The 24,149-nt window shown below is 33.6% G+C and overlaps 1 protein-coding gene across 1 annotated transcript in view; it reads left to right on the top strand.

The window, feature by feature from the left end:
* The first annotated feature begins 1,622 nt into the window (after positions 1 to 1,622).
* The window catches only part of LOC106478278 (LIM/homeobox protein Lhx3-like), a 91,460-nt gene continuing 68,933 nt past the window's right edge, over positions 1,623 to 24,149 (top strand). Inside the window, exon 1 of the mRNA XM_013938809.2 lies at positions 1,623 to 4,007. Coding sequence (XP_013794263.1) covers positions 3,911 to 4,007 — 97 coding nt within the window. The 5' untranslated portion in view covers positions 1,623 to 3,910. The remainder of the gene's footprint in view (positions 4,008 to 24,149) is intronic.

The following is a 24,149-nucleotide window of genomic DNA, read 5'->3' as shown; positions in this document are numbered from 1 at the left end:
TGCATTTGCTAATAAAGAAACTTCAATTATGCAAATATAACTGAAACATATTTTGATCACATTAATATCAGCATTGAAAACAAGCAGTGTTCAAAGTTATCTAATATTGATAATCTTATACGATAATAAGATTATTTAATCTTAGTTTCATGTTTAACTACTTATTCATTTTCATTCGTTGAATTATGGTAGTTTAAGCTCAATACAGTTAAGTTTGTATTTGCTCTGAGAGGCGGGCGGGGCCTAGTGGTTAGCGTGCTCTAGCTTTGTATCCAAAGTAAAAACGCGCTAGACATTTTAGGGCGGTGGGTGCGCTATAAGAGTTGTAGTCAAATCCCATTATTTGGTTAGATATGAGTAACGCAAGAGTGTTGCTCTCTTTAGTCAAAATTTGGGACAACCATGCGCAGATAGTCCTAAAACAAAGTATGAAGTACTTGCTCTGACTATACTTAGTAAAGCTTTCTCTATTTACTAAATGTTGAGTTCCATTTTCATTCCCAATATTTATATAATCTGTGTACAACTCAATGAACTAATACAATTTTTGAGGTTTTAAAATATCAATGTTTTTAGTTTAAAACAGGACATAACACATAAAATCACAACACTTCAAATACCTAGCGCTCAAGTATTTTCAGGTATTTTCACTTTTCGTAGCTGCTTTAACTATAGATACACGTTTATTTTTTTTAGGATATTATTCCTTTAATTACAGCACCACAACTACTACAATATTTGCGAGTTTTGTTTGTTTAGTTTTTTCGGTAAGACGTAATATATTAAAGTTGATAAAAGTATGTTTCCTTGGGAGTCACTTATTTAACAGATAAATCAAGACTGCGTATCACTTTATTTAATAGTGTTAGCTCTGCTTTTGATAATATATAAATCCACTCTGTGCATCAAACACTTACATCACTAAATCATATCACTTCTGAAATGTAAACTACCTGTATCAGAAATCTCTCTATATTTCGTTTTTAACACATTTCCCATAAGTTAATTTGGGGAAATAATCATATATGATTAGAAAATAACTTAAGGTCACTTTCTATACCGATCAGGTCCAAATTAATGTATAAATTCAATTATGTTTGGATACTAAAATAAATTTATTTTAGAATTTGTAAATTATTTCATACTAGTATGATTTGGATATCACGCAAAAATAGTTGTTTAACATAAAGTTAAATCCACAATAATTAGCTATTCTTTACGAGTATCTAACATAGACTAAATAATTGCATTTTTTGTGGGCAAAATACTTTAAACCCACATAAATCTATAATAACAACTAAGTAAGTTCATTATCTTTTTTTTGCCCATTCGTTTAGTTCTTGGTGAAGAAGTGTTGTGCTATCTAACATAACAATTTTAAAAAAATAACCTGACGAAATTAATGGTTATAAACTAATGATGAATATTTTGATGATGGTATATTGTGGTATAAACAACACCTTACCATGACTGTTAATGGTTGGAGATGGCTTGAATGGGTAATGAAGAAAAACTTTAATATAAGTTTAACATAACAGCAAATGTACAACGTTTCGACAAAGTTTTGTCATCATCAGGCACCTGTTATATTAAAGTTTTTCTTCATTACCCATTCAAGCCGTCTCCAACCATTATTAGTCTCTAAGTGGGTTCCTCGTCATCGAATTTGAAATTACCATGACTGTATATTCATGATAAGCTCTATTTGCCACTGATGTATATGACTTACATAGTGATAAAAAATTATCTTAGAAGGTTTGTCTTATAATTACTTTATAAGATTAGCGAAAAAATAACAAACTTTCCAAATATATTTTGTTCATAGTTAAGATAAGATAATTTTATGTTACTAAGTGTTCAAGTAATTCTAATTACTTTATTACCGATTCTTAATGAATTTATTCCTTATCAAAAACAGAAACTGTTGTTTAAAATATGCATATATCCTATCTTGAACATGTAATTAGTTGGTTATTGTTCAGTTAAAGAGAAAGTATTGAGGTTTACAATAAAAGAACAAACAATCAGATGTAATTTCATTTTATTGAAGCAAATGCTTTAACTACTAAGAATAATTGCTTAAGAGAAATGGAACTCCTTCGATGCCAGAAGTGACTACGCGAATTCTTCCTTTGATGCTAGAAGTGACTACGCGAATCACTTACTTCGATGCCAGAAGTGACTACGCGAATTCTTCCTTTGATGCTAGAAGTGACTACGCGAATCACTTCCTTCGATGCTAGAAGTGACTACGCGAATCACTTCCTTCGATGCTAGAAGTGACTACGCAAATTCTTCTTCCATTACCGTCGCTTTTTCAACAAACTCGACGGAGTTTGGCGGAGAAGATAGTTATGCAGGGTACCTTGCTACCTCGACAAATGATAATCATGAATAGCTTGCGTAATGCAGAGAATACCGTTTTACAGGGTACCTTGCTACCTTGACAAATGATAATCATGAATAGTTTGCGTAGTGCAAAGAATACCGTTTTACAGGTGCCCTGCTACCTTGACAAATGATAATCATGAATAGTTTGCGTAATGCAGAGAATACCGTTTTACAGGGTACCTTGCTACCTTGACAAATGATAATCATGAATAGTTTGCGTAATGCAGAGAATACCGTTTTACAGGATGCCCTGCTACCTTGACAAATGATAATCATTAGGAGTTTGAGTCGTGCAGAAAATAAAGTTTTACAGAATGTCCTGCTACTTTGATAAACGGTTATTGTGAAAAATTATGTGATATTTTAACGTTAGAGAAAGCATTCAGTTAAATTAACGATATTTTTCATTCATATGCTTAAAAAGTGTATAAAGCGATAGCAGAATGTATAATATAACAAAGAGAGACAGGAAATATCCTGTTTAGCTTGAACATAAATTATCTTCAACGGAAAGAGACATTTGGTGCTTACTATAAAAAGTAAAGTTTACTAATTTGATTTATTTTGAAAGTGAGAGAATAAGACTTTACTTGTGGAGTTTAGCTAATCGGTAACGTAAAACATATTTATTTAATACGTCTGACAAGGTAGGTTGCTAAGAGTTACACGTATTTTTCTTATCTATCTAAGTTACAACAGTTTAAGTGTGTTAACTAATGTTTCGGGTCTTACATAGCATGAAAGTGTTGATAGATAGATTGAAATGAGCCAGCTGTTGTCGTTTCAAAAATGTCTATCGTAGTTATGTATAATCGCTTATCTTTTCTCAAAGTACCCTATTTCATACTTACGTTAAAGGCTGTACATTAACATGGCTATATTCTATCCACGTAAATACCTATTCACAAAATTTCACGAACTTTAGTTTACAATAGAACTTCTGTGGTATTTGAAACTGTAGTATCAAGTTTATCCGCATTTAAAAGCAACTCAGTGAACTTCCTCCATAATGGCGTCAAAGCTTTCCGTATAGATGTGTTAGAAAACTATTACAACATTTGGAATACGTTAAGACCCTAGATTGTGAAATAGAAATTGTTCAGATACACGTATGTTGATATCTTCACGGTTTCTTTGACGAAAGTTCTTTCAAAGTTTGAGTCTTTTCCTGGTCCTTTCCGTTCTGCTGGCAAGAGACATGCCTAGATCTCCGCCTGCTTATCTCTTCTTCCGGCGCTGACTGGGTCTTGCGGTGCAGGGGTGGAGCGCTAGGCCTAGCTGTCTGCATAAGTATGCACGATGGCGGGTCACGTGCTCGATGTTGACCAGGCAGTGAAGAACGGCCTGTCAGGCAACTGGTGACACACTTGGCTTTTCTGGCAAGAGATCGTGGAGCACTTAGCCAAATTAAACCACGGAGGTGACTTGGTTCTGGGGACAAAATACCTTCATCCTTCCCGACAAGACGGCACGTCGACACTCGCGCATATCTGCGGCGAAAGGACGGGCAGTGGCCGGCATGTCCACCATGGTCCGTGCGGCTGCAGTTACCGACGCTACCACGCCAAATCCAGACGTTCTACTGGCCCTACTCTCTCGGAACAAGGCTTTAGAAGGTTTGCCAATTCCAATTTCCTCTCATTCGGTTTTTAATTAACTTTTCCCACCATTTTTCGTGAGAACAGATCTGTTCCGCGAGGGCTCGCAGCAGCCCTAGCTCGTGCCCCGCCAACAGCCACTCAACCAAATTGGAAACGCTTATTACGGGCAGGCTGATCAAATTAGCGATCTATTGGAGGCATGTCCGGATATTAAAGTACGCCAGCAATGATGGAATGACGACACGATTGTTCCTATGCACTACAATTACGGCAAATTGTAAACACCCGCCTTCTGTATTTCATATTATGAAACCTACATGAAGCGCGTCGCGTCTGATATTCAATTTTCTTGAGAAACGGCCGCCTCGCCCTTATTTGTCCTGCAGCGCCCAGAATTAGTTCTTTTCATTCAGAAGTGAGATTGGAAAGTAAGAAAGCAGTCATGTTACTTACGTCGTCACAGGCGTGCTCTCTCTTTGTAGTTAGCTATAAGTGTATTCAGAACTCTCTACATTTGTGGAGATCTAATACGGACTAATATGAACAACTAAACCAGATTGTTACTTCTTTTCTATAGAAAAAGAGACAACAAGAGTTAGCGCTGGCGCTACCTTAAGGTAAATATTGGGTTCCCCTTTTATAACATTGTTTGGCTGGTGATTTCATATAAGTAATCCATATATATATATATACTAGCATATTTTCGTGTAAGTCATATATATATATACGAACATTTCTGATAATTAATGTGTGGCTGTTTACTTTTAGCTACACGAACCTGCCATGAAAGCACGGTACTTTAAGTTTATCTAGACCATTAACGTTGATATTTATTAAACTGATTTGTAACAAACGTAAGATATGCCAGCCGAATTAATCTATATTTCGTTTGTATAGGATTTGTTCCTTTGGTTATTAGTTTGCGTTTTTATAGAACGAGAATAATATTAGTGTATATTTCCAGAAGCCGGCTGTAGAAACTAAGATATTATTTAAAAAAACTACATTCATTCAACATTCTTTGTAGAAAAACAGCCCTAACACGTTGTTATACAAATCAAGGGGTAGGAGTTCGTTTACAACGTTTGTATGTTTTGATATTTCCTGCTGTGTGTGTGTTCAGGATTTACCCTATAAAGTATTAAGCTTTGTTTCCGTTTCATCCAGGCAGAATCCTGCTAACAAAGGATAACCTCGGACTGTATTTTTGCAGCGTTAAGCTGACTATCCTTTATACTTCAGCTGGTAGTAATTTGTTTTAATGTATCTTACGTAAACACTTTTTTTACCGGTAGAAATATTTGTTAATCCACAAGCAATCAACATGATTTTAAAGTGCTTGAGATATTGTAGAATAAATTACGAGAGAACCCATACAATTAATGTAATGGGGAACTGTGAATAAGCAGTGTGCAGCAGTGCGTTTCATTCTGTGAAAAATACTGTAAGAACATGAATATACCTTTTCATCAGTGATATAAGATACGAATAAGGTTATGCTTCGATAAGACTGTGTTAAAGTTATTAACTAAAAGTCACGCTTTAATAAGAAAAGTTTGAGTTGAAAATATGATAGCTTAACATGTACTAAATTTTGAGTTAACGTTATGGTAACTTCACTAATTTGTACTCTGAGTTATTAAGGTAGTGAGCTAAGAATATGAACTTTTTTATTAATATTTATCGAGAGGTTTTTAGATTCCTGGATAGGGTTATGGTGTATATCTCTTATTATTATGGTCGTATAGAGTTAAAAGTTTGAGCTAATGTGGTAAAGCTCTTATTATTATGGTCCTGTAGAGTTAAGAGCGTGAGTTAATGTTGAATAACATTTATCATTATAGTCATATAAAATTAAGCGTTCCAACTAATGTTGTATAACTCTTATTATTATTCTCCTATAAAATTATGAGATTGAACTAATGTTGTATAACTTTTATAATTATGGTCCATAGAGTCAAGAGTTTGAGTTACTGTTATATAAATTTTATTTCTGGTCCTATAGAGTTAATAAATTTAGATATGGATATATATATATATATATATATCATTATTATGTACTTTACATTAGAGTTTAACCTAACACTGTATAATTCTTATTATTCTCTACCTTGTATTAACAGTTTTTGCTAAGAATATGAAGGTCTTACTATTCAGTAGATAATGGGTTAAAAATTTTAGTTAAGGATGTTAAGAATTTGAGTTAAGGATAAATAATTATTTTGGGTTAAAGGTTTCAGCTAAAATGCGATATATACAGTTTATCAAGATGTAGTTTGGTAACACAGTGTTCGATAAATTATTAAAGCCGCTTTCGTCTCTTTATATTGTTAAGTAATTGTTCATGATATAAAAAGACATTTACTTTTTTATTTTAATGTCAGAAAAAACATATCTAAAACTATGATCTTGTTCGACGTTTTACAGAAGCTGACATTACGTTTGGTTTTGATAAACTGAGTAGTGTATGCGAAAAGAAAGCTGTGATTAAGTTCTTCTTCGACATGTTTCAGCTACTGATCTGACAATGTATGTTTTGAACCGTGTTTTACTAAGCTATATACTGTTTGGGGAAAAACAACTATAAATAAGTTCCTGTTCGACGTGTTTTAGCAGCTGTTACGATAGTTTGTGTTTTGAACCGTGTTTTACTAAGCTATGTACTGTTTGGGGGAAAAGCAACTATAAATAAGTTCCTGTTCGACGTGTTTTAGCAGCTGTTACGATAGTTTGTGTTTTGAGGTTTGTTTTACTAAGCTATGTACTGTTTGGGGGAAAAAGCAACTATAAATAAGTTCCTGTTCGACATGTTTTAGCAGCTGTTACGATAGTTTGTGCTTTTGAGGTGTGTTTTACTAAGCTATGTACTGTTTGGGGAAAAACAACTATAAATAAGTTCCTGTTCGACATGTTTCAACTACTGGTACGATAGTTTGTGTTTCGAGGTGTATTTTACTAAGCTATATACTGTTTGGGAAAAGCAACTATAAATAAGTTCTTGTTCGACGTGTTTTAGCAGCCGTTACGATAGTTTGTGTTTTCAGGTGTATTTTACTAAGCTATGTACTGTTTGGGGAAAAACAACTATAAGTAAGTTCCTGTTCGACATCTTTCAGCTGCTGATATAACCGCGTATGTTAAGCAGAGTTATATAGTGTCTAGGGTAAAGCAGCTGCAGCTAAGATTGAATATATTGTTTTGAACACAAGATGCAGAAGAAAGAGTTTCACATATTCCCAATAATAGGATTGAAATATTATACAGACTTCACTTTAAATTTACCTTGTAAAATTTGTTTTCTTCTCTTTGAAAGTTAGATACAAGAACAGGAATAACGCGCTACGTTGTGACATTCGAACAGTAATGTATTTTTAAACATTAATAGTTTTATCTTGGAAATTAATACCGTGTCGTCTCATTTAATTTGGGTACTTATTTTCTTTTTTTAGTTTTCTTTTCTTTGGAAGTTAGATACAAGAACTGAAATAACGCGCTACGTTGTGACATTCGAACAGTAATGTATTTTTAAACATTAATAGTTTTATCTTGGAAATTAATACCGTGTCGCCTCATTTAATTTGGGTACTTATTTTGTGAACAGTAGTTTCCTTATGCGGATATATGTTATAAAGAAATCGTCTTGGTGCTTTCAACTCATAATGTTACAGATATCAGATACTTACTGTTGGTCAGCTTACAAGATGATATCACAGATATCAGATACTTACTGCTGGTCAGCTTACAAGATGATATCACAGATATCAGATACTTACTGTTGGTCAGCTCACAAGATGATATCACAGATATCAGATACTTACTGTTGGTCAGCTTACAAGATGATATCACAGATATCAGATACTTACTGTTGGTCAGCTTACAAGATCACGTTTTACGTGTGCAGGCGGCAAAATATTGGTGTTCTTTCATACTTTTTTATGTAGTGAAAATAAGCTAAGTGATTTTGGATATTTGAATTTAATCTGATATAAGACGAAGAATACAAAATAAGATGTGATCCACATGTTTAATGCAGAACTTATGATGTTTCGTTTGATAAAAAAATAAAATAAAGTTGAGTATTTCGTAAATTGTAGGAAATCTTTTCCCCAGTATGTGTTCAAATTAAGATATATTCTGCCAACTTCATGGTGTCCGTCGCTGGGATCTAACCCCAATTATCATGTTTTAAGCCCTTAAGCTTATCGCTGAACCATTGGGTGATTAAAGATACAAACTAAGATGTTTACTGTTACGTCAGTAACTTAAAGTCATCATAGACGAATGGAGCTGTCAAGCAGAGCACCGGATCTCAGATATGGACTTAGTTTTACTTCATTAGGATAGATAATGGTGCTTAAACTTCCTTAGCCGAGACTGTATCATTAATATAACATTTTAATATGTACTAAACAACCTAGCCCATAGGTTTGTGGATTTAAAGTTTCAGTGTTACATTACCTCATTAATATTACAGTTGCTGTATGTTTACCAAACCACACTGTTATTTTTAGAATAGCTTGCTACCGTTCTATTTGCATAGGTTTGTTTGTTCGTAATTAAGCACAAAGCTACATAATAGGCCATTTTGCTCTGCCCACCACGGGTATCGAAACCCGGTTTCTAGCGTTGTAAGTCTGCAGACATACCGCTGTGCTACTGGGGGGCATATTTGCATAGGAGTAAAAGTTTTTGTATTTTAAGCGTAACTCATTTAGTTTACACTTGTTGTCTTGATAAGCCTAGACTGATTCAGCTTTAAATCTGGCCGAACGTGGTCTAATAGTTAAAGTACGATTTGGGAGTCCATAGTTCGTGTTCCTTTACCTCCAAAAACAGCCAAAAAATGTTGTTGACTAGATTCCCATGTATCCTATCTGTTCAAAATTAGAGACGGTTAGAGTAGACAGATCTTTTGTTCAAGTGTTTCGAGTGTTCAAAAACAAACAGTTTAAATCTAAAAGTAAAATACACATATAATGCGTAAAAATGGCAGCACGCATTTTACTTATTTAATTTGTTATTAGTTTAAAGGGCACTTATTAAATATATATATTTGAATTTTCTATTGTATTTTTTTATCTATCAAGTCTAGACAGAGGTAAAGAGGATAAAGCATTGCGCGTTTTCTACATGCATGTAGAACGTCTATTTAAAATAAGGGTAAAATATACCCGGTATATATATCTTTCTTCTCTGTCTTAACCCTTAAAAGGCCACCTCACGAGATGTTCATAAATCCTTCCTTGATTTGATTCTGTCCCATTGTCTCCTGATCTACGTGCAAATTACTCGTTCTGGGAAAGAAATAGAGATGAAGTTTCGCCAAGAACTTGACAAAATGGCGTGTAAATCACGTTGGGGAGTTATACACTCACGGACACGTTAACCAGCTCTTCGAAGTACAGTCAGGCCGCTCGCAACAGGCGTAAAAAACTATATTAAATTAGTATATTAAAATCGAAAACAGCATTGTATTAATAACACTTCGGTAGTATTTGTACGTGTTTTTAAACCTACAAGGTAAATCTCAACTGAAAGTATCAAAGAAGAATGTTATTAAAATGAAATTCAGTATCTAACTATTAAAGCCACGTTCAGTATCTTTTTGGCCTCTTACGTTTCTCTGTGTTACAGACTATCGAATATTTGCAATCAGTGAACTATAATCTAAAATTTTATTCCTTCACTTATTCATTAAAAATCCACTGTTTCTTGAGTTTTATTAAGAAATCGGTAGGATTCAATACTTGCCAAAACGTGGGTAAAATATTGAATTATTGTTTTTAGTGCAAAGCTACTACGTGGGTAAAATATTGAATTATTCTTTTTAGTGCAAAGTTACTCAATGGGCAATCTATACTCTGTCAACCGATGGGAATAAAACACCTGATTTTAGCTCTGTAAGTCCGTAAACTTCCCATTGGTCCACAGGAGGACAACTTGAAATAGAACCGAATGTTTTAAGCTGAATAGACAGGCGGATAGACAGACAGATAGACAGATAGTACAATTTGGTTTCACTTAACCAATTGCTTCAGTGAGTCACTCTTTATCATGAAATATAAGGCTGAATAATAACTAAATTATTTTGAACTTGATAACGACGGGAATATCAACAACTGATAACGTGAGTATCTTTACGTGCGATTATTATTATGATACTTGATTATCACGTAAATACAGAATCTGCTAGACAAAATATCTGTCTGTATGTATAACATGATTTGTAAAGTTTAAGAAACATTATTAAGAAACTTATAACTGAATATCAAAATATACAAGAAATAAACGGAAAATAGTCCGAAGATAAGTAAACTTAAAGAAAGCACTTTATAAACTTTATAAAGAATCACAAAATAGCGTTTTTTAAATAAAGAGAGGCTTTGTATCTTATATAAAGATATATATACTTCAAATACAGAGAGATATTTTAACATATATACATAAACGTATACTTCTGATGACGAGGAACCCACTTTTTTTAGAAAATGAAGTTTGGAGAATGGGTAATGAAAGAAACTTTATTATAAGCGTACAACGTTTCGACAAACTCATGTCATCATCAAGTTTGTTTCTTTCGGATGTTTGCACAAAGCTATAAAAATACTGTATGAGCTAGCTGTTCCTAATTTTGAGCTGTTAGACTATATGAAATGCAGCTGGCAGACAAAATCCATTTCCAGCTGTTGGACTACTTTAGTCGAAGAGTGAGATTTTACTGCCACTCTTATAACGAATCCAAGGCCCCGAAGTTCGGAGCACGATTTTACTGTAACGGATGTGAATCCTGGACCCTTGGCTTTACAGTTTGGAACTAATCACTAGGCCACTAATCGCTATACTTTAAATACTGAGAGAGGATTCTAACGTGTGTGTGTATAATATAGATAGTTAAATACGGTAAAGGGTTAAAATGTACGTATATACTAATATAGACGCTATGACAAGTAATGTGTTATTGAATACTCCGTAATATTTAAGACGATGAATCGTTCTGTTTCGGTTTCAGCTTTCGAAGGACAACAGCAGCTTGGTGTTCAGTTATCAAAATAAAATGAATAGCGATCTGATATCATAACTCGGTAATAATAATTATATAAAGTATAAATATACCTAAAGCTGTGCCAATAATATTGAAATATATAATTTGACTCCGTATATTTTTAAAATACTTAAAATACACTTTTATAAACAATTGATAATTTAGTAGTGTTATGGTGCTTAGTAAAACAACTACTATTATAATAATTAAAGCGATTAAATAAATCATAAACCAGGTTAAATATTGCATTGGATAAGATCATCGTATAAGCAAAATATTATTTATAAAATACCTGGAGCCTTGAATAAATATCTTGGACTGTAAAAAAAGAAATATTTTACATTAGTATGACTTGGTTCGTAAAGTATTCTCTTACTTCAGATGAATTTTTGTAAAATATAAATTCTTCCAATTTACTTAAGAAGATGGTACTACCTTAAAAATATTTTTCCTTTTTTTACAAATTCGTGTTTTGAAGTATGATATAAAGACCTGTTACATATAGACATATTCAGAAAGAACTGTAAAAAAAAGAGTAAGATTAAAAGAAAACGTTGATTTATTGTGGAATATTATAATACAAAATATGCACTTTTATTTCAAATGGATAACATTTCAGATACTGTGGAAAGTTATTATATAAAGTGTTCATTTTCCCCGAAACTAGTTCAACGTGAACTTTCAAATAATTTTATTTAAGTATGTGTACAGTAAAGAATGTGTTCCCATCTACTTTTGTTTTCCTCCCCAAAATATTTATACATCAATATTGCTGTGTAACGCAGTTTCAGTATCTTGTAAAACCCAAAGACTCGACCTTTAAAAGATTGATCGTAAGCTGGTAAGAATTAGATGGTTTTTGTTTAGAACGTTCTAGCTATGTAAGAAAACTATTTTTACAGGTACACACCAATCACAATACGATCAAGCTGATTGTTTGCAAAGGCAGTGGACACATTCCCACTGTTTGAAGATGATAAACAATGCACGATCATTTTTACCTATGCTCTTTTTCAATATTAACATCCAAGTCTAAAGTATCTTGTTTGTGACGTCACTCATACCACATGCTGGCTCCGTGCTTGATAGGCTAACAAATTGTACCTATCCAGAGTATTAACTGATCACTGTATGTAAGTCAAGATGTCCAATATATTAAATATTTTCGTTAAATATCTTCACATTGTAAATCTTTGTTATTTGATAATCTTTCTTTTTTCTTTTTATTACGTACTTATTAGCACATTTGGAATACGTTTGAATTTTTGTTATTATCATGATTAACAATCCGAAGCTTATTTTGAGGGCTCTTGTAACTACAAGTAAACTTATTTTATTCCATACATCAATCTTTCTTCCGAACGAATATCTAAATTTGCGCGAAGTTTTACGTACAGCAAATTGTATCTAATGAATCATCATGAAACATTAGCATATAACGCCAGATGCTGAATGCGAGTGGTTCTGATAAATCAGGTTTAATATACATTTACAATGTTCTGTTATTTGTCAGAATGAACTTGCTGAATTATTGGTTTCACCTAATAACATTTTCTGTTATTACCGTGGAGTTCTCTGGACAAATTTCTTTATAACGCCTTTTCAAAATTTAGGTTAGGTGCAGACACTTTAATAGCCCTTGCGAAAATAAATTGAGACACACCAATAAACATTCCATGTGCTTTAAAACTTAAAATTGTCTTGCGTTTTATGGCTTCTTCCTCACAGCCATGTAGACCGAATTGGAAGAGTTCAGGTTGAGACGAGTATTGTTGAAGTTACAAAAGATCAACATGCATTAGTAATTAATAAATTAATAATCTAAAATCATCTGCTAATCAGACTGGTCCTAAACGATTTTACTTACAAATTGTTAGACATTTTATCTCGTCTAGAGGGGGTTACCAGTAATGTAGTAATATCTACAATAAGTGCATTTACACTTCCAGCAAATTTCACCAGTTCTGATTTTTAGCAGAATTATTTTGTGATTTTTTCATGTGTACTATGAATGTGCTTGACTAAAGGCGACAATATCATATTTCAATATTTACACATTCTTTTATATTTCTTAATTATACATTAATTTATGTTTCAAACTCAAATTGTCAACAGTAAAATAATGAACATTGTTATTTTCAAAACTACATATATTAGAGTAAGCTTTGGACATTACCCTTACTATAATAAAATGTTCATTTTATAAATGATTTTACTTTATCTTAGTAGAATATTGAAACACCCTCTTCAGTATCGGAATCTAGGTGTATTTACGATATGAATGAACAATTGTAAGGTACACAGCATTCGTCTTCTTGGCAAAATGTCTATATACAACGAGACGGTTTTAGCAAACTATTATTATGATGACAACTAATATAATGTTAGATGACAAATAATAAAATGTTAAAAAGTTTTTTGTATATAATACATTTTTTTGTTAATAGGGATAATGTGATTAAACTCGATAATCGTGAATTGCTTGTTAGTTGGCATAATGTAATGGAATACGATAATCATGAACTTGCTAGATAGTAGGGATAATGTGTGGAACAAAATAATATTATTAGTACAGATAATGTGATGAAACACGATAATCGTAAACTTGCTTGTTAGTTGGCATAATGTAATGGAATACGATAATCATGTACTTGCTAGATAGTAGGGATAATGTGTGGAACAAAATAATATTATTAGTAGAGATAATGTGATGAAACACGATAATCGTAAACTTGCTTGTTAGTTGGCATAATGTAATGGAATACGATAATCATGTACTTGCTAGATAGTAGGGATAATGTGTGGAACAAAATAATATTATTAGTACAGATAATGTGATGGAACACGATAATCGTGAAATTTCTTCTCTTTAATGAATAAAGAATTTCAACAAAAATTTAGGAGTTACCTATTTACTAAATGTAGCATTCTTTTTATAGTTTTAACTAGAAATACCTATGATAAAACTAAATACGCATTAGTTACCTTACGTCATAATTTCTGCTGAGTACTTTTACTGTTCATCGACCCTATTTTTTGGACATGTTACAAGTTTTCAGTTTTTTATTCGGACATGTCTCCATTTTGTTGAGATAAACACTTAGATTTCAGTCCTGGCGTCATCTTCTATCCCCCCCCCCCACCCTTCAGTTATGGGCTATAGCTGCCCCCAGTAAATATCACTTACGTTTTCAGTTCACCCAGTTTAGGATTATAAGAGTTCGTAGTATAGTAACATGGTTTCTTTTAGTTTTGAGGTTATAATTTTAATTCCTTCAAAGGAGGGGTTCATTTTCTAAAATACTTTGTTTCCTATCATCAAATGTAATAGCCACGTTTGTGAATCTCAACGGTAAAACAAATTTGCAGTGTTGTACATCATATTTGTACATAAAGACTATTACTCTACCCAGTTCTGTATATTTAAAGTCAAAATAGAAAACTGTTCACCAATCTCACATAAAAACAGTTTATGTAAAGAACTTGTAACTTGGTACACAACTTTTACGTATAACAACATCACGTTATTTAAATAGTCTCAATTATCAATATAAATATATATATATATTCAACTAAAGTAGCATGCATCGTATTATAAAAAGGTTTATACGACTAAGTCACAACCAAAAGCCTCTAAAAATGAAAATAAAACAAATATCTCACATATTATTTACGTGTTCCTAGTAAGCAAAGAAACTTTTGCGTAGTTTAAATATAGAACGTAAAAGAAATAGTAAATTTAATATCTATTTTTCATAAGCAAATTATTTCTAAATAAGCATATATCTTTGAATATTAACGTTCACTGGGTTGGAGGTACTGTATAATAGAATGAACATCAGCTGGATGTAGAATGTAGGAATAAAATTCTACTATAGATCTGTATATATTAAAACATGACAGAAGATGTAATGTATACACGTTGCTCTATGTATTAGAGTAGTGTGCACAATTATAAGAATTATAGCAAGACGTTTGATCAATGTTACATACATTGTGTATCTCTACATGTGCGCAGTTTTATATATATTGTGTATCTCTACATGTGCGCAGTTTTACATATATTGTGTATCTCTACATGTGCGCAGTTTTACATATATTGTGTATCTCTACATGTGCGCAGTTTTACATATATTGTGTATCTCTACATGTGCGCAGTTTTACATATATTGTGTATCTCTACATGTGCGCAGTTTTACCTTTATTGTGTATCTCTACATGTGCGCAGTTTTACATATATTGTGCGTACTTTTCAAGATATTAAAGAACCACAATTAGTAGTAAGCGCTGAAACTTGAATGTTTAATAAAAAAAATTGAATTATATCACAATTTCCTATCTACCACTAAATTTTTCTGATTACTAAGCAAATTAGTATTTAATAGTTCTGTATAATTTCTTAACGCCGTATGTTTGATGCAGTTAATAACGTTAGCTGGATAGTATAGGATTGACATTAATACACGGGTATTCATACAGTTACAATATATGTAGTTTTACATTTAATTTTCAATGATTTCTTCGCCTTAGCGTGGTTGTCTGATTACAACTTTTTTTGAAAGTGGAAAAATTGTGGACGAAATCTAAACGTGGCGGTTGTTCTTCTAACGAGTATACGGTTTTTGAGTTTATGCCGTAACGTTACATTGCATTGTAATGATATATTCAGAAAATTAGATCTTGCTGATACTATTAATAAAGAGGCAGAAGACTTGAGGTGATCAGATAGGGTTAATGGCTACCTTTGATTCTCAGAACCGTGAAGCGTTTACGTGTACATTTCAAAAATCATCTTGTCGCCACGTACATAATTGTTACTACTATCTCTAGAATAGCATGTAAATAAAGTGAAACATAATATTATGATATGATTATTGTTTTTGTCGTGCCTTGGAACATGAAATTAAGAGTTTGCGGAAAAGATATTTTTGGGCGTCAGTTTTGGCGCAGAAACTTCGCTTTCGAGCCCGTCATTGTCTGGAGCTTTTAACTTCTCGAAGGGTGGGGCGCTGTTGGGTAACGCCCGTGGTCACGTTTCTCGTGTCTTCTAATCACACACTTTCTTTCTCCTCCATATTTCATGTACATTTCTCCGCTTTTCCTTCAGCCACGTTACGTCGTAATCTCTCAGGAGACATTGGAGTGGTGTTATCAGTAAGCCCGTGTTGTTTCCTACTGCTCACTTGCGCGCGCGTCGGCATGTCCGCTTAGGCTATGCGTGTGAGCAGGACGATCAAACAGAACAATAAACAGGCTCGTCAGGTGATTGGTTCAGAGCAGAAAGGTCGTAAAGCCGGACACAATCACGCAGAAATGACTCCCAACTCCTTGACTCATGAAAGGATGGAAGGACCAGACTGAAATCATAGGTTATTTAATTCTCCAGAGAGAGCCGCTTGGAGGAACCATGGCGTGAATTATGTAAGAGCGTAATCATAGTTATACCTGCTTATGCAGCTGCGTTGCGTGGGTTTAGGTCATAAATGGTTTCAGTAATCAAGCTATCAAGTCGTCTACTTTCTCGAAGAAGAAACACCAGGATGATTGTAAAACTCCAGCTGGGCAGTGGCTCTTACACGCGCAGGGCGTTCATTGTCCATAAAATGATTATAAACACAGTTTGTGGGATTATGGCAGACATCTTCCTTTCTGCCTGGCGAGTACATTTAGAAAAGTGGAAAAGATGAGGCTGCAAGCTATTACTCGAAGCGTGTAAAAATGGGTTAAATAGCTGCATTTGTATTTCTTAAATAAACTGCGCAAAAGAAAAAGGGATTTACGGATATATTTAAAGATAAATATATGCCATTAGAAAAAAGGAAAAAATACAAGACATATATTACTAGAACATAGAAGTTAATGCCCGGCTTCGACATTATCGCGTGATGTGTATTTTCACATATTAGTTTTTATATTACACCCCTATAAAAAAAAAAACGTTTGCCAGTAAAAAAAGAAAAACAATAAAGATTATCATACCAAGAAAATTTAATTAAAAAACTAAGAAGTATTACAACTGTAGGCTTACCTCACATTGTTTCTAGATTGAATATCTATCATATTTCATTTTTACAGAAGCTTCATGTCTGCCTAATTTTGTTGGAAAGTGTGGGGAGAGGGGTAAAAACGCTAAGTCATTAAAACATAGCTGTTAATAATACTGCATGTACTCTAGCTGTAAAAAAATTGGGGCATACGCCCCTTCTGTCTTATGTGTTAGGCGCCTATGAGAAGCTTCCTACTAGTAACTCTCATGAGGAATTAAAAAAAACTCTTGCAGTTTTTCTTGTGGGGTTAAATAAAAAACAATAAAATTTTCTATCTGTAACTCTATTGAGCTTTATACTCCAATGGGGTAAGGGGGTAACTTAACTCTTGATAACAGCTATGTTTCTAAGAGAAAAAATTATGAGATTTCATCTATACCGTCAGATCTTTATACGACACTCACAAAAGATTATGAGATTTCATCTATACCGTCAGATCTTTATACGACACTCACAAAAGATTATGAGATTTCATCTATACCGTCACACACATAAAAGCACTTGTTTCGTTTGCCCTCTTTAATTTTCTACATTTCACTCAGGAGTTTCCGGATCATATTTAAGTAATTTGACACGACAATGTTTGCTTAGCTTTCTTGGATGTTTTTGTACTTGTATGTGGTTGTAATAATGATCAAACATTTGTTGAGCTTTCCTGGAAATTTTCTCTGATATGACGACGTTTTTTTGGTCTCTTCAACGTTTTTGATCTTGTATGTGGTTGTAATAATATTCAAATATATGTTTAGTTTTGTTGAAAATTTTCTCTAATACAAAGGCGTTTGTGTACATTTTCTTGAGTTTTTTTTTGTGTTTGTAGCTGGTTGTGATAACTTTAGACGTATGTTTAGTTTTTCTGGATATTTTCTTTGATAAGACAATGTTTGCTTAGCTTTCTTCGATGTCTTTGCACTTGTATGTGGTTGTAAAAATGTTCAAACATTTGTTTAGCTTCTCTGAAAATGTTCTCTAATGTGAAACATTTGTTTAGATTTTCTTGACTTAGCTGGTTGTGACAACTTTAGACTTTTGTTTAGTTTCCATGAAAATGTTCTCTGATTTAACGACCTTTGTTTAGATTTACTTTAGATTAGCTGGTCATGATAGCCTTATCTACATTAACTAAAGGATCTTCTTCTTTATAATGAAGCATATGAAACATTTAAGTAGCTTTCTAGAAGTCACTTTTTCTGACACTACACTTTTAAGGCGTATTTAATGGCCTTATTAAACTCTTCCTCTCATTTTTCTTTTCTTCTCTTTTTTTTTATGCTCAGCAGAAAATTTTTGAAACATTTTGTACTTGTAAATAAATTATTGCTAGAAAAGACTGTTGCAGAAGACAAAACTAAACGCGATGTTTTTTAATTTCATTGGAAATCCTTTCACGGTTAGAGATTCACACCTTTTTCTGGCATTACATGTAATGCAATTTCCGATTCGACTTCAATTCATCAATAAGACATGCACAAAAAATACAACAAAGCGACTAATATTTGTATAATGTTTATCATAAATTTACAACTTTCATTTATTAAGATACGTCAGAGGCAGTTTCTAGTAATTTTTCTTCTGTAAAGTAACACTTATTTCCGGTTTACAGTATCAAACACATTATATGTCCATGTCCTAATTTATATGCTAATTTGGACAGACATTTACTAAATTATGTTTGTGTTATCAGAAGATAAGCAGAAGGGCAACAGCAGAAGGGCAAAAACAAACAACTAGGAAAATTTCCTAAGTTTCATCGACGTCTTAACGTTACGCTATATATTAGATACCTTGTCAGTATAGTCACGGTTTTTATACCTATTTTAGCCTCTACATTGCGTATCTCCTATATATTAACACGCAAACTTAAAGGTGCCCAAAAAGAGTAAGCCGCGGGCTTACTATAGAGCATTATTTGTTTTGTATTTTATTGAAATGGGGCATGTTATTATTTCTTTCATCATAGCAAATTAGTGCTCGGATGACCTGACTAAGTAAGCGGTGTTTTGAGGTAAGCAAAGGTTATGGCAGTCACACAAGTTATCAAGAAGCACATGGCCTATAGTTGCGTGAAAGAACATAAAATATGATACATAACATATGATGAACATAAACACTTTATGGTTGTGGAATGGTTGAAACAGATGGATGTTCTAAAGAAGAAGAAAAAGGTGTGGCATAAGCTACATTTCGTTGTATTCTTATTATATAGGTTCTGTTGAAATCTTCATTATTATATTAGATTTTATAATCAATTTTAGGCGGTTTATTAATATAATGTGACATCAAAACATCAGATTTTATAATTATGTGTTACGTCGTTTCTCCTTCACTTCATAGCTTTCCAGGCCCGGCATGGCCAGGTGGATAAGGCGCTCGACTCGCAATCTGAGGGTCGCGGGTTCGAATCCCCGTCCCACCAAATATGTTCGCCCTTTCAGCCGTGGGGGCGTTATAATGTGACGGTCAATCCCACTATTCGTTGGTAAAAGAGTAGCCCAAGAGTTGGCGGTGGGTGGTGATGACTAGCTGACTTCCCTCTAGTCTTACACTGCTAAATTAGGGGCGGCTAGCGCAGATAGCCCTCGTGTAGCTTTGCGCGAAATTCAAAAACAAACAAACAATCATAGCTTTCCACTCGAAGTATTAAACGGATAGAACGGTTAATACTCAAATATTTTGTTTAAACAGAAAAGTAACATAGCAGTGTAGGCTTATCACTCATTTTTGATACCCACAGCCATGCAATTCAGTAGAGAACGTGCTTCTAACACCCTTTGGCTTCTAAGCACTTCTAGGCAGTGACCTTCAGAGGTTACCGTTGCTGGACTATGAACCAAAGGGAATATAAAACAGCCCTACATGGCCAAAATATATATATATTAGATGTGAATTTCACACGTTTTAATTGAATAGTGTTGTCTACTAAAACCAAACCAAGTCAAACAGTTTATGCCCTACAATAAAACATTATTTTAGCACCCCATCTCTACAAAGACAGGACTATGACTTAAATATTATTATGAACGTGTAAATGTTCAATGGGCGAAAAACAAATAAATTTAGTTAAATTAACTTCAAAATTTCCTATCATATATTTTGAAATGAATAACATTTTACATTTTAAAGTAAATCTTAGCTGTTATTTGCAACACTAAACTCGTAATGTTGACCACTGATATTGTACATAATTTTCAGCGAAGTTCTGTAGAAACATACTGCGCTTACAATTCATTCAATATATGAGCTACTCCGTTGAGCAGAGTGTTTTCTGAATAATACAACACGACAACACGAAAATTATTATTTTGATAATTTCTGATAATTTAGACGTGGGATACATTTTGGTAAAATTAGTTGTGGTGAAGCATTAGTTGTGTTCTTTTAAGCAATAATCAGTTAAAATAACATTTTAAATACTTGTAGATAAGTTAAAACACAAGGCGATGAAGATGAAGACAAAAAAGGCTTAACAAGGTTCAGTATCAATCTCACATGTTTCTGTCTAGTACATCTAATTGAATCTTTGCCACTGAGGAGCTTTATTTCATCTTATAGTCACTTAGTATGCATCATGCGGCACGTGTGTACTATGTTATGTTAGATGAGATCAGTTTATAATTATAACACAAACACACAGTTTCCCCCAAGCTATTGAAAAAATAAATTTGAACTGTTTTGGACGAATTATAAAAGTTAAGGTATTTAATTTAATTCCCTCTTAGTACCTATATTCGCTTTTATATCATGAACAGGAATTTTACCGTTTCAAATACTAGCGTTCTTCTCATGCAACATAGCGAGTGAAATTACAGTAATATTTAGTGTGTGAGTAGTGCTACCTTATGATGTTTATTCCCACGTTTCTCATACATAGTTACATGAAAAGAATCAATACCAAGAAGGGTTTAAAATGGTACATACATTTGGATTATTCCCCCAGTGGGTCAGCGATATGTTCCCGGACTTACAACACTAAAATATAGGCTTCGATTCTCCAGGGTGGACAGAATGCAGATAGCCTATTGTGTAGCTTTGCACTAAGTAAACAACAAAATGTTTCGACAGGTTTAATATATTGATTATGACATGTTATATCCTTAGATGTCATAATTCCTAATGTGGGGCTCACTAACATGTGGTAATCTATATATTAATCAAAGTGTGTGTGTATATATGTATATATATATATATATATGCATATGTCTTGCTAATTACATGTAGACCTTTGATAACCTATAAGGTGTAGACCTTCGATCATCTATAAGGTGTAGATATTTGATAATCTATAAAGCGTTGACCTTTGATAATCTATAAAGTGTAGACCTTTGTTAACCTATAAAATGTAAACCTTTGATAATCTATAAGGTGTAGACCGTTGATAATATAGAAAGTGTAGATCTTTGATAATCTATAAAATATAGACTTTTGATAATCCATAAAGTGTTGACCTTTGATAATCCATAAAGCGTAGATCTTTGATAATCTATAAAGTGTAGACCTTTGATAATCTATAAAGTGTAGATCTTTGATAATCTATAAGGTGTATACCTTTGATAACCTATAAAGTGTAGATCTTTGATAATCCATAAGGCGTAGATTTTTGATACTACAAATCTCGATTGGAGTTTAACCTTTAGAATATTATTGTCATGCTCATGTGTCTCAAAATTGTTCCTGAACGTACGTGTTTAGATCATAAACTTCAGCAGTTCAGTCACAAAGGTAGTCTTCGAAACGTATCGGGCAATCAGGCAATGGAAAAGAAGTCGTAAGGAATCATGCAGCGTGTTATTAGGGCTACATCTTATTGCTTAACTCTCCTCTATAGTTCCTTTTATTAGGATGAAAATGTCAGCATTTTCTAAGCAGAGCTATTTCTCACTATTTTTGGGTGAAAGAGTGCAAAATAGAAAAATAAGCCTTACATGATTTCCAGTGCAAGGCTTGCTATTTTCTAACATTTCCATTCAAAAATTCAATAACCCGTTTGGCCTTGGTCGCCATTTTAGAATATTTTGCATCTTCTGCTGGATGCTGCTTTTGCCTATTCTTTAAGTGATCTTTTAAGTACCGAAAAATATTTGGCAAGAATTCTACAACAATATTTCTCCTTTTTTGAAGGCTCCCCGTGGCTCATCTGTAAGTCCGAAGGCTTACGACGCTACAAACCAGCTTTCGATACCCGTGGTAGGCAGGGCACAGCTAGCCCATCGTGTAGCTTTGTGCTTAAAATCAACCAACCTCTTTAAAGCTATTTCTCAAATTATTCAATGATATTAAAGTTTTCAGTGTGGAAAGTCGTCGTTCTTGTCATCAACAAAGTAAGGCCTAAAAATTCTGAGAATGTTTATATCTGCACCCTCAGTTCTCATTAGTTTCGTCAAATGACTGTTTGCTTCAATAATATTACTTCTACGTTGGGAATTGTAAGTGCTGCTCTTCTCGATATAAATAAATTTATTAACAACAACCAGGACAGCTATAACCTAACCATCTTGAAACATTTGTTCGGAAAGTGTCCTTGTGTGGTCTGAAATAAAAACATTTCTCGATAATTTTTAATATCCAATGTACTGTGACACAAAGTTATTAATAAGGGTCTTTCTTGGATCCTTAATTACCCGTGTACCTGAGAAGATATCACCGATCTTTTACACGTTGCATAGTATCTTTATAAATATGGCTGATATTACCTTTACAAGCGACATTGCAAAAAACCTTTGGAATTTGCATTTGTGAGAATCTCAAAGCCTCTTTGGCATGCGACAAAGTGATGGAGCTGGTATTTGGTAGTTCCAATAAAATTTAAATATACTTTTATCTAAAGTAGCATGATTATAAAAATTAAGGTCTACAACCCGCTGGTGATGTGACTCTCTAACACTCGTTAGTAATTACAACAGATCTAATCTATGGAATTATATCAGATCTCTCTTGCAGCTTCTGCAGTTCACCTTGTGCTATGCATTTCTTACTCTAACCTATTATATAATAATGCCCCATCTAGAGACGTAAATACTCATGGATTCTCATTGACAACTATCAGCACACTGTCTCTCTCTCACTACTACACAAGAAATATTTATTGTGGGAGAAACTAGTTCTAGATGTCTGCGGCTTAACATTTTTCTGGGCGAAATGTGCAAGCAACAGGTTACTACAGATTCATGAAACTCCCTTCATCCTCAGTCTTCCATATTTAGTCTTACTCTCTCTCTCTCTTTTTTTTTGCTGTTGTAAAAGGCCAATCTGCATCTATAGCCATTTTGTTGCTTTTCTACATATGACTCTATGTTTGGGTTACTGTTTGTTGTTGTTTGAAGTTAAGCACAAAGCTACACAATGGGCTATCTGTGCTCTGCCCACCACGGGTATCGAAACCCGGTTTCTAGCGTTGTAAGTCCGCAGACATACCGCTGTGCCACTGGCGGGTTTGGGTTTCTATCTTCATATGAAACTACGGAGGATTGTTTTGTGCTCAGGGATCTCTTACATAAGGTTACTTAGGCCACATCTACGTTCCTCCTGTTTTCAGTGCTTCATAGACTAACTCATTAGCATCTATCGTCAGCACAGCACAATTCAAGTACGTTTACGGCAATACAAAGGTCTCACAGTTAATCACATAGAGAGATTTTCCCTAACATCTATTCCAAAGGCAGTACTTCAGATAGAGTATTTAGTCATCAAAGATGTATGTTGGCTCAAACGTTTGCAAAATATCTTTTTCTCGACACCCATGTGAAAAACAAAACAAGAATGTGACTTCTCCCTGTGTCTTCTTCCCCCATGCTTCTCCATTACCACGTATGTTTTGAACATTCCATCAAAGATGATATCACTTTTCTGATAAATGTACCATTAACGTGTCATGTGCAACATGACTTTATAATAAATAACATATTCAAGAACCCTTACAACCAATGAAGTCATATTCCCATTCTATTCTATTGCTTTGTGATGTAGTAGAACATTTTTGTTTCGTAATGGCAGTGTTACATGCTATTATACAGTAAGAGGATGCCGTTCTCTAGGTATACATGCTATTATACAGTAAGATGATGTTGTTCA

This window comes from Limulus polyphemus, unplaced genomic scaffold (assembly GCF_000517525.1).
Source record: "Limulus polyphemus unplaced genomic scaffold, Limulus_polyphemus-2.1.2 Scaffold196, whole genome shotgun sequence".
Classification (NCBI taxonomy): Eukaryota; Metazoa; Arthropoda; class Merostomata; order Xiphosura; family Limulidae; genus Limulus; species Limulus polyphemus.
This window is presented reverse-complemented; position numbering and strand designations above follow the sequence as displayed.